General features: G+C 42.4%; 1 protein-coding gene across 1 annotated transcript in view; it reads left to right on the top strand.

Moving 5' to 3' along the window:
* The first annotated feature begins 12,802 nt into the window (after nt 1–12,802).
* SART1 (spliceosome associated factor 1, recruiter of U4/U6.U5 tri-snRNP) overlaps nt 12,803–17,238 on the top strand; it is a 93,589-nt gene continuing 89,153 nt past the window's right edge. Inside the window, exon 1 of the mRNA XM_033955131.1 lies at nt 12,803–13,144. Coding sequence (XP_033811022.1) covers nt 12,883–13,144 — 262 coding nt within the window. The 5' untranslated portion in view covers nt 12,803–12,882. The remainder of the gene's footprint in view (nt 13,145–17,238) is intronic.

The following is a 17,238-nucleotide window of genomic DNA, read 5'->3' as shown; positions in this document are numbered from 1 at the left end:
AGAATTTAGTTTTGTCAGAGTTTAATTTTAATCTATAGGATAACATTAGTCTTAGGGCTGTATTTTAGACTGTTTGTAATTGTTTTAGTAGGCGAGGCATGACAGGTAAAGTATGTTGCAATAGTCCAGGAGTCCTAGGATTAGCGCTTGTACTATGAGTTTGAATTGTTCGTTGTTGAAGTATTTTCAGATTTGTCTTAAGTTGCACATGGTTGCGAATGCTTTCTGAACCGTTTTGCTGATACGGTAATTCCCAGCATTCTGTTTGCTTTTTTGGCTGCCGCTGCACATTGAGTAAAAGGTTTCAGAGTATTGTCTACAATGACACCTAGATCTTTTTCTTGGGAGCTGATCCCTAAAGTGGACCCTAGCATCTGATAATTATGATTTGGATTATTCTTCCCAATGTGCATCACTTTGCCTTTGTCAACATTAAATCTCAACTGCTAACTGGATGCCTATTCTTACAATTTCCTAAGGTCTGCCTACAATTTTTCACAGGCTGATGCATTTTAACAACTTTAAATTTGCAGATGACACTAAACTATTCAATCACCTCACTTGTCATTCCAATTTCCAGATCATTTATAAAATATGTTAAATAACACCGGTCCTAGTACAGATCCCTATGGCACTCCACTATTTACCCTCCTCCATTGAGAAAAATGGCTATTTAACCCTACCCTCTGTTTTCTGTCCAATAACCAATTCCTAATCCACAACTTTTACACTCCAAGTTGCTTTCTATTCTCCCCCCCCCCCTCCACCACTTTTACAAAGCTGCGCAACTGCCCTGAAGCCCACAGAGATTTAAAGTGCTTTGGGACTTTTATCTCACGACTTTGTAAAAGGGGGGATAGATTACAAACAATAGACAGGATTTTTAAGACAGTGCTTTACAAAGTAAACAATCACATTGAAAAGCGTCTCAGAAAATGTTAACTCTGTATTGTAACACCTTTACAGGAGCTCATGCAAACTGCTCTGAATTGACTCCCCAGTCATTAGTAGCGGTACAGAAGCTTTCAATAAATAAACAAAACACTGCCTCCTATTCCATGACTAATTTTCTCAAGAGCATCTCATGAGGAACTCTGTTGAAAACTTTCTGAAAATCTACATACATTACATCAACCAGATCTCATTTATCCACTGGTTTATTCACACCTTCAAAGAAATGCAGCAAATTGGCAAGGCAAGACCTCCCTTGGCTGAACCCATGCTGACTCTGTCCCATTAAACCATGTTCCATAATTTTAATGTTCTATAATTTTAATTTTTATAATAAGCCATTGTGGGAATTGTGGTTTGGACTAATCACTGAAGTGTTTTTCTTTTTGAGTTTAAGTGAAGCATGTTTTTTGTTTGGAACTGAGAAAACCCAGGGTGAAAATAGGAGGAACCCTTGTGAGCAATGTTAATTGATTAAAGGTGCATTCTGACAAGAGCAATAATATAACAATAAAGCTTTGATGAACTATGACCTGTCTCTAATCAAATTTTATGAAAGAAACAGTGAAGATTCATGGGAACACGCTGGCAGTAGCCACAGTCCCAAAGTCCTGTCCATTTCTGGAAACAGTCCTTAAATGTATCTTCTGTAATTGGCAAAAGTTGCTGCATCAAATTTAGCTTTATGTCTTCAATGGTGTTGAACCGTTTTCCTTTCAGTGTGGATTTAAGTATAGGAAACAAGAAGTCAGCAGGGGCCAAGTCAGGAGAAACTGGGAAAGAATTTTGACAGCAGCATGAGCAGGCCCATTGTCGTGTTGCAGGAACCATGACTGCTGCTGCCAAAATTTGGGCCGCTTCTTCATGATTCTTTCACAGTCATTTCAACACTTTCAGATAGATTAGCATGCACAAGAGCCCTCACTTGATCATCAGAGGATGTGGTAAGAGCGAATAGCATAGCTGGTTTTAAGAAACGTTTGGACAAGTTCCTGGAGGAAAAGTCCATAGTCTGTTATTGAGAAAAACATGGGGGGAAGCCACTGCTTGCCATGTAGCGATGGCATGGAATATTGCTACTCCTTGGTTTTTGGCCAGATACTAGTGACCTGGATTGGCCACCATGAGAACGGGCTACTGGGCTTGATGGGTCTGACCCAGTAAGGCTATTCTTATGTTCTTATGAGTTTGACGTTGATGGTCTTCCAGTTCACAAAATCATCTTTCACTGATTCACAACCACTTTTGAAGCAAGAACATCGGATTCAAAACACCTTCAACGACTCATGACATGTTCCCCATGAGTCACTTTCAACATTTCATAAGTTTCTGTAGCAGTCTTACCCAATTTAAAACAGAACTTCACACCTCATTGAGGTCGCACATGATGAAAAATAGCCAATCATGAAAACACACTTTCACAAAAACTGCTGTAGCTTGGAGATAAAACCAAATATCAACAAACAGAGAAAAGGAGGTTACTCGTGAGATTTCAAGCTACTCAATGCTGCCTAGTGAATCTCAAAAGAACTTCCCATTGGTGCGCAATTCAAACTGTCCTGGAACTTTTTAAACAGACCTCTTATTACAAAGTCTTCACATTCAGCAAGCCTTTTGTAAACTACCCAGAAAGCTGTGCACTTCCTGACCTAGACATCCCACATCCTATCTGGATGTTTTACACCAAGATCAGACTTCACATGTCATAATGAGCAGCTTTAATTTTATTCTGATACCACTAACAGAGCAGCTCTCACATAATATGTGGTCTCCTATGGCGGTCACCAAATTCTGAACAACTGACTCTAAAGGCCTATCAAAAGCGTACTACAATTATCAAAGTGGTAATCACTAAGGCTAAAATCACCCTTTTTAATGTCTCTAGTTCTAAGCGTGGTTGAACTGATGTACCATCTGAAGATTAAACACTGATAGGTCAACGTTTACTGTTAAATCATTTTTATTGAGCATATATAAAAACTAACAATACATAAAGAATAACTATCCTCTACCGGCTCTGTCAGAGCCTTAAAGCAGTCCATTTTGTCAGCATGGGAGCTTGCTCCGCCTCCAGGTGTCATGTGAGCGCTGGGACCTTTAAATCCGCCAGCGGAAAAACCTATCTCCGAACACTATCCTCTACCAGCTCTGTTAGAGCCTTACAGCAGCCAATTTTGTCGGCATGGGAGCTTACTCCGCCTCCGGGTGTCACGTGAGCGCTGGGACCTTCATGTCCACCAGCGGGAAAACCTATCTCCGAACACTATCCTCTACTGGCTCTGTTAGAGCCTTACAGCAGTCCATTTCGTCGGCGTGGGAGCTTGCTCCGCCTCCGGGTGTCACTTGAGCACTGGGACCTTTAAATCCACCAGCGTTAATGGTGCATAGCTGTTTGGTGCGCTGTCTAAGGTGCGAGTCAAAGGTGCTCACCTTTGCGAGTGCCTTAGCGAAGCGACGGACTGATAAGTATATTTTAAAGTTAAATTGCTTTTGAGTTTGTGTTTAAAGTTTATCTAGCTACTACGCAATGGAACCCTTTTTAAGAAAGAAGTTGATAATTCTGATTATATATTTGCCATGTTTTAAAAATGGGTTTTTATCAATCACTTACTCTAATCCGATTCCAGTTCACTACTTGAACAGGTATAGAAATTTAAGAGACTTTAGTAGTTCTACTGTTTCACGCCATCTATATGACTGTACTGAACAAGGTCCTTTTCCTATTCCAGTAATAAGGACTTTTCGCAATCATTCAAGACAAAAAGACATAGTACACTGATATACTCTAATGCTACTTCTGAAACTATAACCTTACCATCTGACCCTATCTATGTCAATATCCGTGGGGCCTATACAAATGTTTGTTCCATAAGAAACAAAGCTGAATTAATAAGGGATTGGTTAGAGGAAGAACAATTTGATTTCTTACTACTGACCGAAACTTGGTTAATTTTGGATAGTGACATAATCATAAATGATTTTTTACCACAAGGTTTTAAAATAATTACATTGTCCAGAAACTGGAAAAGAGGCGGAGGTTTAGCAATTATTTTAAGACACTTTTGATTTTGAAAAATTAGATTCAAGATCTGCTCCTGATTGTGAAATCCTTACTTGTAGATTATCACATAATAACTTAGAGGATGCATTGACAATCACCTTATTCTATATTCCGCCAAAGAAGTGGCAAGCAGCCAAAGATGATTTTTATGAATTTCTTTTAATAAATACTTTGGTTAGTTCCTCCAATCTCTTAGCCGGGGATATTAATATTCATCTCGAGAAAGAGGATATTCCCGAGACCAAAGATTTATATTCAATCTTAACTTCCCTTGGATTTTTTAAACCAGTCCCAACTATAACCCACCATAAGGGCCATCATTTAGATCTAGTGACTTTTTCCTTTAAAAGCTTAATTTCATCAATAATTAATTTTAAACAAGCTTCTTGGACAGACTTAATCTGGTGAGATCACCGGTTATGTATTTTAAGCTGGGATGGAAAAACAAACAAATTCGATCATGTTCTCAAAAAGCCAAGAAATTTAAGATGAGTAGAGGATCTATAAATCAGGTTGAATATTGGGCACGCTATGAATTAGATTTTAAAAATTTTGATAAAGTTGATAATTTTATAGAAGACTAGCTGATGCCCCGGCGTTGCACGGGTATTTAATTATAGCAATAACACTGTAAATGGATTCAAATAAAGATACTTTAAAGTGGTGAATGAAATTATTGTTTTACAGCTTAATAAAAAGTACAATATTCAAATTATAATGTGAAATATTTGACAAAATGAATACAATACAACTAACGCAAAACGTGATTAAAAACAACATTTTTAGTTTCACCTCCAGGAGCAAGAACATATAAATTGTTGGGTGAACCCACCCTTGAGCAAGCAACATAGAGTTGTGGGCCGAGAGATCCCCAGAACATATCACCCCAGGTAGTGAGGGATCTGCATACCAAGTTTCGTTCAAATCGGTCAAGCCGTTTTTGAGTTACTGTGAGAATGGCAGCTTTTTACATTTTTTCCATTGACATGAATGGGTGAAATGTGATTTTATGTTTGTAGCTCCGCCCATGTGTGCAGGTGGGCCGCGAGACCCTCAGAACATATCACCCCAGGTAGTGAGGGATCAGTATACCAAGTTTCGTTCAAATCGGTCAAGCCGTTTTTGAATTACTGTGAGAATGGCAGCTTTTTACATTTTTTCCATTGACATGAATGGGTGAAATCTGATTTTCTGTTTGTAGCTCCGCCCACGTGTGCAGGTGGGCCGCGAGACCCCCAGAACATATCACCCCAGGTAGTGAGGGATCTGCATACCAAGTTTCGTTCAAATCGGTCAAGCCGTTTTTGCGTGATCGCGGCACATACACACACACATACATACCTCCGATTTTATATATATAGATTGGATAGAATTTACACCAAAAGACTTTAGATGCAATGGCACCTCTAAAACCTCGCCTAATAAAACATAAACCAGTAAACATATGGTTTAATGAAGAACTATTATTACTTAAAAGGGAATTAAAGAAATTAGAGAAAATTTGGTTGAAACAAGAAAGGACGAGGATAAGGAGAGTTGGAAAAACAAATTAAAGCAATATAAAACACTAATCACAGCTAAACGAGCTAATTATTATTCAAACAAAATTGGACTAGCAAATAATAATAGTAGTGAACTATTCAAATTGATAAATAATTTATTTGATAAAGAATAAAAAAAAAATGTCCTAAAAAGGAATGTCCTGCTTCTGCTAATGATCTTGCAGGATTTTTTAATAAAAAAATCAACAAGTTTAAAGTAACTTTATTGTCATCAAATGATCCTCTGCATTTATCAAATGAACATCAGACAGAAGGTTTAAGAGCAGATATGATTTGGTCTTATTTTGAACCTCTTGATTGGAATTCTTTTTGCACATTGTTAACCAAATATGCAAAAAGGAATTGTCGGTTGGACAACTGCCCTTTAAATATTCTTAAAGCTGCCCCACTTCCTTTCAAAGTCAATTTTTTTTTAATTGGACAAGTTTACTAAATAAAGGCCAATTTCCAAAAGATTTAGGTCATATTCTAATTACCCCTATATTGAAAAATATTAAATTCCAACTACCGGCCTGTAGCCAGTATTCCGCTATTCACAAAAGTTATGGAAGGAACGGTTAACTCCACTTTGGTGAAATATTTAGAAAAACATGATATTCTTCATGACTGCCAATCAGGGTTCCGTTTAGGGTATAGTACGGAGATGGTATTAGCTTCCTTGATAAACTATTTCCATTGTTTATTTATTAAAGGCTCAAGTGCTCTGATTATCCAATTGGATCTAAGCAGCACTTTTGATCTAGTAGATCACAAGATATTATTGGACAGTTTGGATTCAATAGATATCTCAGGAGAAGTTTGGAATTGGTTTGAGGGTTTTTTGAAAAGAAGATGTTATCAAGTGTTCAGTGAAGAAAGTTACTCTTTTACCTGGAGTAATTCTTGTGGGGTACCCCAGGGTTCTCAGCTATCACCTACTCTATTCAATATCTATTTAGCCCCATTGGGAAGATTGTTGCATAGTTTGGGTGTCAAGTTCTTCATCTATGCAGATATTACCATAGCAATCCTACTTATGGCCTTTACAAGGGCGGTACTAAACCAAATATCTCAATTATTAATTCACACTGAGGAATGGACAAAGAGGGCAAAATTAAAACTGAATCTGGAAAAATCAAAATTTTTTCTGGCTAGCCCTTCAGATAACATAAAGGAAAAAGAACTACATTTGATTGGCCAAACTTATTCAATTTCTGCCTCTATCAAAATTCTGGGTGTCATATTTGGACCGCCAATTAACTTTGGAGGATCATACGGATCTACTAGTAAAAAAATGTTACACAACTTTATGGAAACTCCGGACAATTAAAACATTTTTTGAAAGGGCATCATTTAGATTTACTGGTACAATCATCCATTTTGTCTATACTGGATTATTATAATATAATATACCTGGGATCTTACAAAAAGCTTCAAAAGAGATTGAGACTTATATAGAATACGGCAATCCGACTAATTTTGGGGTTGAAAACATGTGACCATGTTTCCCAATTCTACACACAGTTACACCGGTTGCCTTTTGAAGCCAGAATATTGTTTAAATTTAGTTGCACCTGTTTTAAAGTACAGTATTTTTTGGTATGGCTCCTAATTACTTGTATTTATGCTTTGAGTGATAGACCTAATAGGAATACTCGAGGGCAACGTTTGTTTACGTTTCCAACTATTAAGCCCTATTGATACAAGAGATTTTTTGATAAATTGCTCAGCTTTCAGGCAGGCAAAATGGATAAATGGCTAAGAACCATTATTTCTCAAGCTCATTCATATATGTCTTTCAGGAAATTACTAAAAACTGATCTATTCGAAAAATATGTAAATTGATGTCCCAGATTATTTACTGGTAAATTATATATTGATCTCACAGCTAGTACATTTCTGCTGAACTTTATTGTTTTATAGTATAATAGAAACATAGAAGATGATGGCAGATAAGGACTATAGCCCATCAGGTCTGCCCACTCTACTGACCCACCCCCAAGTCTACTATCCTAGGGATCCCACTCCTGGTGACAGGTTCCCTTGGCTTAACCCTCTAAGGGATCCCACATGGGCATCCCATTTGCTCTTAAATTCTTGCACGCTGTTTGCTTCGATCACCTGCACCGGGAGCTCGTTCCAAGGATCAACCACTCTCTCGGTGAAGAAATATTTCCTGGTGTCGCCATGAAATTTCCCGCCCCTGAGTTTGAGTGGATGCCCTCTTGTGGCTGAGGGTCCTTTGAGAAAGAGAATCTCTTCTTCCATCTCGATACGGCCGGTAATATACTTAAACGTCTCCTGGAAGACAAAGGGATTGAGGGGTACAGATAAGAGCAGTGGAAGGTTTAGAGATAACTGTAGAGGTAGGCAATAAAATTAGTCAGGGACCACTGACCAGGCAATATGCCTGATGGGCCGCCGCGTGAGCGGACCGCTGGGCTGGATGGACCTCTGGTCTGCCCCGGCGGAGGCGACTACTTATGTACTTATGTACTTATGTCTCCTCTCTCCCTACGTTCCTCGAGTGAGTACAGCCGCAAATTTTTCAGCCTTTCCTTGTACAATAGATCCATGAGCCCTGAGACCATCCTGGTGGCCATCCGTTGCACCGACTCTACTCTCAGCACATCTTTTCGGTAGTGTGGCCTCCAGAATTGCACACAGTATTCCAAATGAGGTCTCACCATGGTTCTGTATAATGGCATTATGACTTCAGGCTTCCGGCTGACGAAACTCCTGCGGATGCAACCTAACAACTGTTTTGCCTTAGATGAAGCCTTCTCCACATGATCAGCAGTTTTCATGTCTGCGCTGATGATTACTCCCAAGTCTCGTTCTGTTGAAGTTCTAGCTAAGGTCTCACCATTCAAGGTGTAAGTTCTGCACGGATTTCTGCTGCCGAAGTGCATGATCTTGCATTTCTTAGCGTTGAAGCCCAGCTGCCAGGTCGAGGACCAAAGCTCCAACAAATGTAGGTCCTGTGTCATACTATCAGGTGAATTGCCATCTGTCACTATATTGCATAGTTTGGCGTCATCAGCGAATAACGTTATCTTATCTTGAAGCCCCTGAGTTAGGTCTCCTATGAATATGTTGAAAAGGAGCGGGCCCAAGACTGAGCCCTGCGGTACTCCACTGGTCACCTCCGATGTTTTAGAGAGGGTACCGTTAACTACCACCCTCTGAAGTCTTCCACTCAGCCAGTCATTGACCCATGTAGTTAGTGTTTCTCCCAGCCCCATTGATTTCATCTTGCTCAACAGCCTGCGATGTGGGTCACTATCGAAAGCTTTGCTGAAGTCTAGGTATACGACGTCCACGGATTCTCCCAAGTCTAGCTGTTTTGTTACCCAGTCAAAGAAGCTGATGAGATTGGATTGGCAGGACCTACCCTTGGTGAATCCGTGTTGACTGGGATCCCGTAGATTCTCCTCATCCAAGATTGCGTCTAATTTATGTTTGATTAGTGTTTCCATGAGTTTGCATACTATTGATGTGAGACTCACCAGTCTGTAGTTTGCAGCCTCTGCCCTGCAACCCTTTTTGTGCAGTGGAACGACGTTAGCTGTTTTCCAATCAACTTTTTAGAATATTGTATTTTATTAATTGACTACATTTTTAGTATTGTATGTGAACTGCTTAGAACTATGTGGCAGGGCAGTATATAAAAATAAAATTATTATTATTACACTAGTTTTTAAGCCCGTTACATTAACGGGTGCTAGAATAGATGTCTGTCTGTATGTCTTTCTTTCTGTCTGTCTCTCTCTCTCTCCTTGGCCACTGTCTGGGATTTGTTTTTCTTTCTCTCTCTTTCCTTGGACGCTGTCTGTTTTCTTTATCTCTTTCTCCTTGGCAGCTGTCTTTCTATCTGGGTTTTTTTTTTCTCTCTCTTTCTCTCTCTCTTTCCTTGGATGCTGGCTTTCTGTCTGTCATTCTTTCTTTTTCTTTCTCTCCTTGGCCACTGGATGTTTTTGCCTCTCTCTCCTTGGCTGCTGGCTGTGTGTCTTTACCCTTCCCCCGTGCCTTCCTAATGCAGGAGCTGCAGCGCTGCCTTTTGCTGGCCGTCCGCTGCTGCTCCTGCTTGAGTGGGGAGGGTCAGTCAGAAAGGTTTCCCCCAGCTTGCCCGCTCTTGCCTCCCCCAGCTTCTCCGTTCATACCTTCTTAAGGCTAATAGGGCAGCCTGCAGGCTTGCTGGTGTTATAGCAATCCCTGCAGCTGCCCGTGGTACTCAGCGGCACGTTCTTTCTGCTACGTCCATCAGGGGCAGGATCGCGGCCCAGAAGCCTTCTCCCCGACGTCAATTTTGATGTTGGAGAGGAAGTTTCAGGCCAGCCAGGCAGTGATTGGCTGGCCCGGAACTTCCTCTCTGATGTCAGAATTGACATTGGGGAGAAGGCTTCTGGGCCGGTGCCAGGACATGCCTTTTCAGCTGTTGTTGCGGCGGCGGGCAGGTAAGCAGGGAGAGAGACCATTCTCCCACGATCGCCTGTCCCGCTGTCCTCACATACAGCTTCGGGACGCCGTCGTTAAAAACGGGACATTTCGGCATCCTGAAGCTGTGCATGGGGACAACGGGACAGGGGATCAGAAAAAGGGACCGTCCTGTTCAAAATGGGACATATTGTCACCTTAAGCATGAAGTGCTCAGGACATATCAAAGTGATGAAGGACCTGGGATCCCCTAATAATAATAATTTTATTTCTTATATACCGCTATACCCTAAGTTCGAAGCGGTTTACAAAGAGGGTCGTGCCGGGAGAGGGTGCAGTGTTTACAGCAGGAGACATATGTTTACAACAAGATACATATGTTTGGAACAGGATATAAGCTAGGTATTGGAACCAGGGATTTGAGATACATAAGCTTTGTGAATGAGAATGTGCATGAGAAGTCGGATATTACAATGAATAAGATACAGGAAATTACAATGTGCATGAGATATTGGGGAAAGTTTACAGTGAGAAGAGGATATTACAAAGTGAGCAGGAACAGGAGATGATTACAATGCGATACAGGATAATACAAAGTGAACAGGATATTACAAAGTGAACAGGAACAGGAGATGTTTACAATACGATACAGGATAATACAAAGTGAGCAGGTACCGGGGAGGTTTACCATAAGATAAAGTAAATTACAGAGTGGACCGGTACAGGATGTTTACATTAAGATACAGGATATAACAATATGAACAGGATACAAGAGTTAAATGCTGTTTTACGGGAGGATATATACAATGTGAGTAAGAGAGGAACACAGCAATAAGCGTTGGAGGAGGAAGGAAGGGTAGGGGTGGACATTCGGGGGGAATATAACTGGTATTCTGATATTCTGATTCAAGCTGTTAGCTTCTCACATAACCATGTGCTGACAGGAAACACTACTTTTCCATTTTGGTCCAATCAATTATTCTATCTCATCTCGATTATTGTAATGCCCTTTACCTCGGTATCACAAAAACCTGTCTCTCCAGATTACAATTATTCCAGAATACTGCTGCCAGGCTGATTTTTGGAAAGTGTAAGTCTGATCATATGACGCCACTGCTCTTCAACATTCACTGGCTTCTGATGTATTTTAGAGTCCAGTTTAAGTGTGCCTGTGTTGTTTTTTAAATTTGTCTTGGTATTTTTACTCCCTTAGTTCCTTTTTCTTGGAATCTTTATAGATTCTCTTTTGCAAGAGGCGATAAACAACTTAAGCTTTCCTGCCCATCTAGTAAAGGTATTTAAAGAACCAAGATTTTTGGCTTCTCTCTGTCCTTCAAGTTCACACAACTTTGGAATGATCTTCCACTTTTCCTGAGAAGTTCTGGTTCCCTTTCTTCTTTTCATAAGGCTCTGAATACTGTTTTGTTTACTAAACACTTTGGTAATTAATTCTTTTTGAGATCCATTCAATGTTTCTTTCAGCTTAATCTAACTATTGGAAACCAAGTCGAGCTCTCTTAAATTGAAGTCTCGGAATACAAAACCAAGTATTTAGATTAGATTAGGAAATGCAACTTTTACTCATTGTGCTGAGAGAAACTGCAGGCAGAGCTGAACACAGCTTACAGTGAGATCCTTTGCCTCAATGAACTTGAAATCTGGATTTCAAGTCTTCTGACTGCCCCACTGGCCTAACCACCACAGCCGGAGACCTCTACCACTAGTGGACATGTCGAATAAATACCTGGTGGAGGAACACAGGCTGGCTCCGATCCTGGTCATGCCTCCACAGAACTGCTGAGCATGAACTCCACCCAACAAGCAGACGAACCCGGGGTGAGCTAGCTTTCAAGGGGGCTTACTGCTGAACAGGGAACCCCACCAGAAGCAGACGTTCTCCAACAGTCTGTGATCTCCCGCAGTCAAGGAACCTCCACAGCATGAGGGTGGAAACCGAAAATTACTGAAAAATCACAAAATAAACCAGTAGAAAAGAAGCTCTTACAGCCTGGCTTGTAGGAAAGAATTCTACAGTGGACAGGAGCATGCTTAATGCAACCAATGTCCCGTTTTTAGACGCCAAAATGTCCTGTTTTCTGAAAGAGCATCCTAAAGCTGTACATGGGGACAAAGGGACAGGCGATCGCGGACCTCAGGATTGCTCCCTGCTTCCCCAACAGGCCAGGTGCGGGCAGCGACTGCTCAAACCTTCCCCCCTGATGTCAATTCTGACGTTGGAGAGGAAGTTCCGGGCCAGCCAATCGCTACCTGCCTGGCCTGGAACTTCCTCTCCGACGTCAGAATTGATGTCGGTGGTGGTGAGGGGGAAGGCTTGTGCAGTCATTGCACACATCTGGTCTGTTGCTGCGTTGGAGGCAGCTTGGGAGGGCAAGGAGAAAGAAATGAAAGAAAGGATGCATAGTCAGAAGGAAGTGCAACCAGAGACTCATGAAAGAAATCACAAGACAACAAAGGTAATAAAAATGATTTTCTTTTCAATTTACTGAGCAAAATTTGTCAGTTTATATCTGCTGTCTATATTTTGCACTGTATTTAATGGGTTCTGGGGAAGGGGGGTCCGTCACGCTAAGCATGCATGCTCCATGAGGTATGAGAGGGAGGAGGTGAAAAGCCTCTGAGAGAAATAACCCAATGAACACGGAATAAAGTGGGATTGTCCAAGAATTATATTTACTTAATTTACCCACTTTTGCGCCTCTTTTTCATTCTTCCTCCGCTTCCCGTTCCAAGATAGGTGGCGAGAAAAGTGCAAGGCCTTCTGGGAAACGGAAGTGACGTAAACGGAAGCGCAAGGGAAACGGAAGTGACGTATACGGAAGTTCCTAACATAGGAGAAACGTTGCTTGAGGTGACAGCGGCTTGATTTTTGCAATGGGCTCTTCAAAAAAGCACAAGACAAAGGAAAAGGCCGCAGTCGGGGCCGAGGAAGAGACGGCATCTGCTCCTCCACGCCATCGGGAACATAAGAAGCATAGGCACCGCGAAAAGGAGCGAAGGAAGCGCTCCCACAGCCCGAGGGAACGGAGTCGAGGGGGAAGCGGTGCAGGAGAGAAGAGAAACCGCGGCGGGGAGGAGGCTGGAGTCAGCGAGAGGCGAATCAAGCGCGAAAGACTCGATCCTGGCTATCAGGATGGTGAGAATAGCGTTATCGTTGGAAATAATACAAATGAATTTGTCTCCCGGGATCCCAATGCAGTTAGAGGCCATGAAAAAAAAGGAAGATGGAGAGATTAATTTGATCACAATTTTATTCAGTACTCACGGCCGAAATAATTTCTAAACACAATTACCATAGTAGATGACGGCAGATAAAGACCCGAATGGTCCATCCAGTCTGCCCAACCTGATTCAATTTAATTTTTTTTTTTTTTTTTTTTTAATTTTTTCTTCTTAGCTATTTCTGGGCGAGAATCCAAAGCTTTACCCGGTACTGTGCTTGGGTTCCAACTGCCGAAATCTCTGTTAAGACTTACTCCAGCCCATCTACACCCTCCCAGCCATTGAAGCCCTCCCCAGCCCATCCTCCACCAAACGGCCATACACAGACACAGACCGTGCAAGTCTTCCCAGTAACTGGCCTAGTTCAATATTTAATATTATTTTCTGATTCTAAATCTTCTGTGTTCATCCCACACTTCTTTGAACTCAGTCACAGTTTTACTCTCCACCACCTCTCTCGGGAGCGCATTCCAGGCATCCACCACCCTCTCCGTAAAGTAGAATTTCCTAACATTGCCCCTGAATCTACCACCCCTCAACCTCAAATTATGTCCTCTGGTTTTACCATTTTCCTTTCTCTGGAAAAGATTTTGTTCTATGTTAATACCCTTCAAGTATTTGAACGTCTGAATCATATCTCCCCTGTCTCTCCTTTCCTCTAGGGTATACATATTCAGGGCTTCCAGTCTCTCCTCATACGTCTTCTGGCGCAAGCCTCCTATCATTTTCATCACCCTCCTCTGGACTGCCTCAACTCTTCTTACATCTTTCGCCAGATACGGTATCCAAAACTGAACACAATACTCCAAGTGGGGCCTCACCAATGACCTGTACAGGGGTGTCAACGCCTTCTTCCTTGTACTGACTACGCCTCTCTTTATACAGCCCAGTATCCTTCTGGCAGCAGCCACTGCCTTGTCACACTATTTTTTCGCCTTTAGATCTTCAGACACTATAACCCCAAGGTCCCTCTCCCCGTCCGTGCATATCAGCTTCTCTCCTCCCAGCATATACGGTTCCTTCCTATTATTAATCCCCAAATGCATTACTCTGCATTTCTTTGCATTGAATTTTAGTTGCCAGACATTAGACCATTCCTCTAACTTTTGCAGATCCTTTTTCATATTTTCCACTCCCTCTACGGTGTCTACTCTGTTACAAATCTTGGTATCATCTGCAAAAAGGCACACTTTTCCTTCTAACCCTTCAGCAATGTCACTCACAAACATATTGAACAGGATTGGCCCCAGAACCGAACCCTGAGGGACTCCACTAGTCACCTTTCCTTCCTTCGAGCGACTTCCATTAACCATCACCCTCTGGCGTCTGTCCGACAGCCAGTTTCTGACCCAGTTCACCACTTTGGGTCCTAACTTCAGCCCTTCAAGTTTGTTCAACAGTCTCCTATGAGGAACTGTATCAAAGGCTTTGCTGAAATCCAAGTAAATTACATCTAGCATATGTCCTCGATCCAGCTCTCTGGTCACCCAATCAAAAAATTCAATCAGGTTCGTTTGGCACGATTTACCTTTTGTAAAGCCATGTTGCCTCGGATCCTGTAACCCAGTGGTTCCCAACCCTGTCCTGGAGGAACACCAGGCCAATTGGGTTTTCAGGCTAGCCCTAATGAATATGCATGAAGCAAATTTGCATGCCTATCACTTCCATCATATGCAAATCTCTCTCATGCATATTCATTAGGGCTAGCCTGAAAACCCGATTGGCCTGGTGTTCCTCCAGGACAGGGTTGGGAATCACTGCTGTAGACTACACCCACGTAGATAGAAGTTCCATCTTCTCTTTTCAGAGCAATCCATATCGCTTCTTCCTCTCCCCAGGTCCCTTGCATTTCGGTCGCTTGGATATTGCTCTTTACATAGAGAGCTACTCCTCCTCCTTTATGACCATCTCTGTCCTTCCTAAAAAGATTATATCCCGGTATGTTTGCATCCCATCCATGTGATTCACTGAACCATGTCTCTGTGATAGCAACAATATCTAGATCTGCCTCTAATATCAGGGCTTGCAGATCATGAACTTTGTTGCTTAGACTGCGAGCATTTGTGGTAATCGCTTTCCAGCTATTTTTCAGCGATAATCTCCTTTTTCGTATGGATTTTTGTGTCGTTTCACTTTCCGTTGCAATACTAAGAAATGAGTTGCTGATATTGCTTATGTTGCAGCCTTTACTACTATCACATCTTTTCTTTTGCCGGGGGTGGTCTCTATAATTGTCTTTCGTACGTACACCACCCCCACCTTCTAGTTTAAATGCCTAGAAAAATATTGTCTAAATTTCTCTGCAAGGTTTCTTTTTCCTGCTGAAGTAATATGTAGCCCATCAGTGCAATATAGCTTCTTGTCCTTCCATGTATTTCCCCATCCTCCTATGTACCTGAAGCCTTCTTGATGACACCAGGCTCTGAGCCATCTATTAATGTCCTCTGTGTTTTTCACTCTTTGCTCTCCTTTTCCATATGCAGGCAGTATTTCAGAAAAAGCTAAAGTCTTTACAAAAGGTTTCACGCCCTCACCAATCTCCCGAAAAGCTTTCTGTGCTGCAAGTGTGGAGTTGTTGGCCAGGTCATTTGTTCCCAGATGGATAACAACATCAGTGTTAAAATCCTTAGTTTTTTCCTTAATTATAGTCAGTATTTGCCTGGAACTCCTGGTAGCTGAGGATCCTGGAAGACATTTCACTATTTTGGTCTCCTCGCCCTGTGTTCCAAGGTTAATGCCTCTGATGATGGAATCCCCCAACAGTAATAGTTTTCTGTTTTTGGCTTTTTTATTTGTACTTAGGGTGCGCTTGTTCTCTTGAGTTACCTTCATTGGTTCCAGTCCCACCTCCCTTCTGTTTTCTTGAGTATTGCAGTGCACTAGTGTTTGCATTTGTATGTTATTTTTGCTGTGATTGCTAATAACTACAAGGTGAGAAGAGCCATAGGGCTAGATTCACTTACTTCTCCGATCGTTTCCGATCCGTGGCAGGCCGAAGAATTCTCAACGTGTCTTCATGCAAATGGGGGCGATCGCAGGCACCCCCCACCGACCGCACGGATCGCTCTCCAGCAATCCTGATGCATGCGCAGACTGTCTTCTTTGCCTGTAGATGATCTGCACATGCTCAACGCGAAGATAGAGCTTGAACCTTTGTTGTTGTTGTTATCACAGAGCTGGAAACTTTTGCGAGCCCATATGTTAAAACTATGGAGTCGAGGCAGAGAGCAGGCGATCAGGGCAGGGAGCAGATGTTTTTAAACAAGTGACTGGTCCTCAGCAGTCGCTTGTTTTTTGATTGGGCAGCCCAGTCGGTATTGCTGAAATTGTTTTGTGAATCGCGTCCTTCCTTCTTTGCATATATGTATCAGATCGGAGGGTGATCAGGTCGGAGGAAAATCGGGTCAGTGCAAGATCGCAAACACGATCGGTGAGCTTAGTGAATCTAGCCCTTAGTCTTGACAGCTTTTAAATCGGTTCTGATAATCTTGGAGATTGACCTGAGCCAAGGCCATAGCGGGAGGGGCCTTAGGTGCTTGGGCCTATCAGGCCCTAGGATCCTGTGGGTTGGGCAGGGGAGGGGCGGGCCTGCTTCATTTGGACAGAGGCGGGCCTGCTGGCTAGATGGTGCGAAGACCCATCCGGCCAACTTGGCGGTAAGCTGGTTGGGGTCTGGAAGGAGGGGTTGGGCACCCTCCTGCCGGCGATCTTTGGGGGGGGTCCGGGGTGGGCGGTTAGGGCATTTTGTTTGGGGGGGTCCAGCAGGAAGGGTTGAGTACCCTTCTGCTGGTGATCTTTGGGGGGCGGGTTCTTTTGGCGGGAGGGGTTGGGCACCCTCCTGCTGCGAATGTCGGGGGGGGGGGGGGTTGGGGAGATTGGCAGCCGTAGTTGTGGCTGCTATACTAATCGCGGCAGGGAAAGCAAAAAAATACAAGGGAGTGTTGTGAGGTCTCGAGTTGGCAAATGTAAAATGATCCACAAGATAATCCACTGTAAGGCCATGTAACA

The sequence above is a fragment of the Geotrypetes seraphini genome, chromosome 8 (genome assembly GCF_902459505.1).
Source record: "Geotrypetes seraphini chromosome 8, aGeoSer1.1, whole genome shotgun sequence".
Lineage (NCBI taxonomy): Eukaryota > Metazoa > Chordata > Amphibia > Gymnophiona > Dermophiidae > Geotrypetes > Geotrypetes seraphini.
This window is presented reverse-complemented; position numbering and strand designations above follow the sequence as displayed.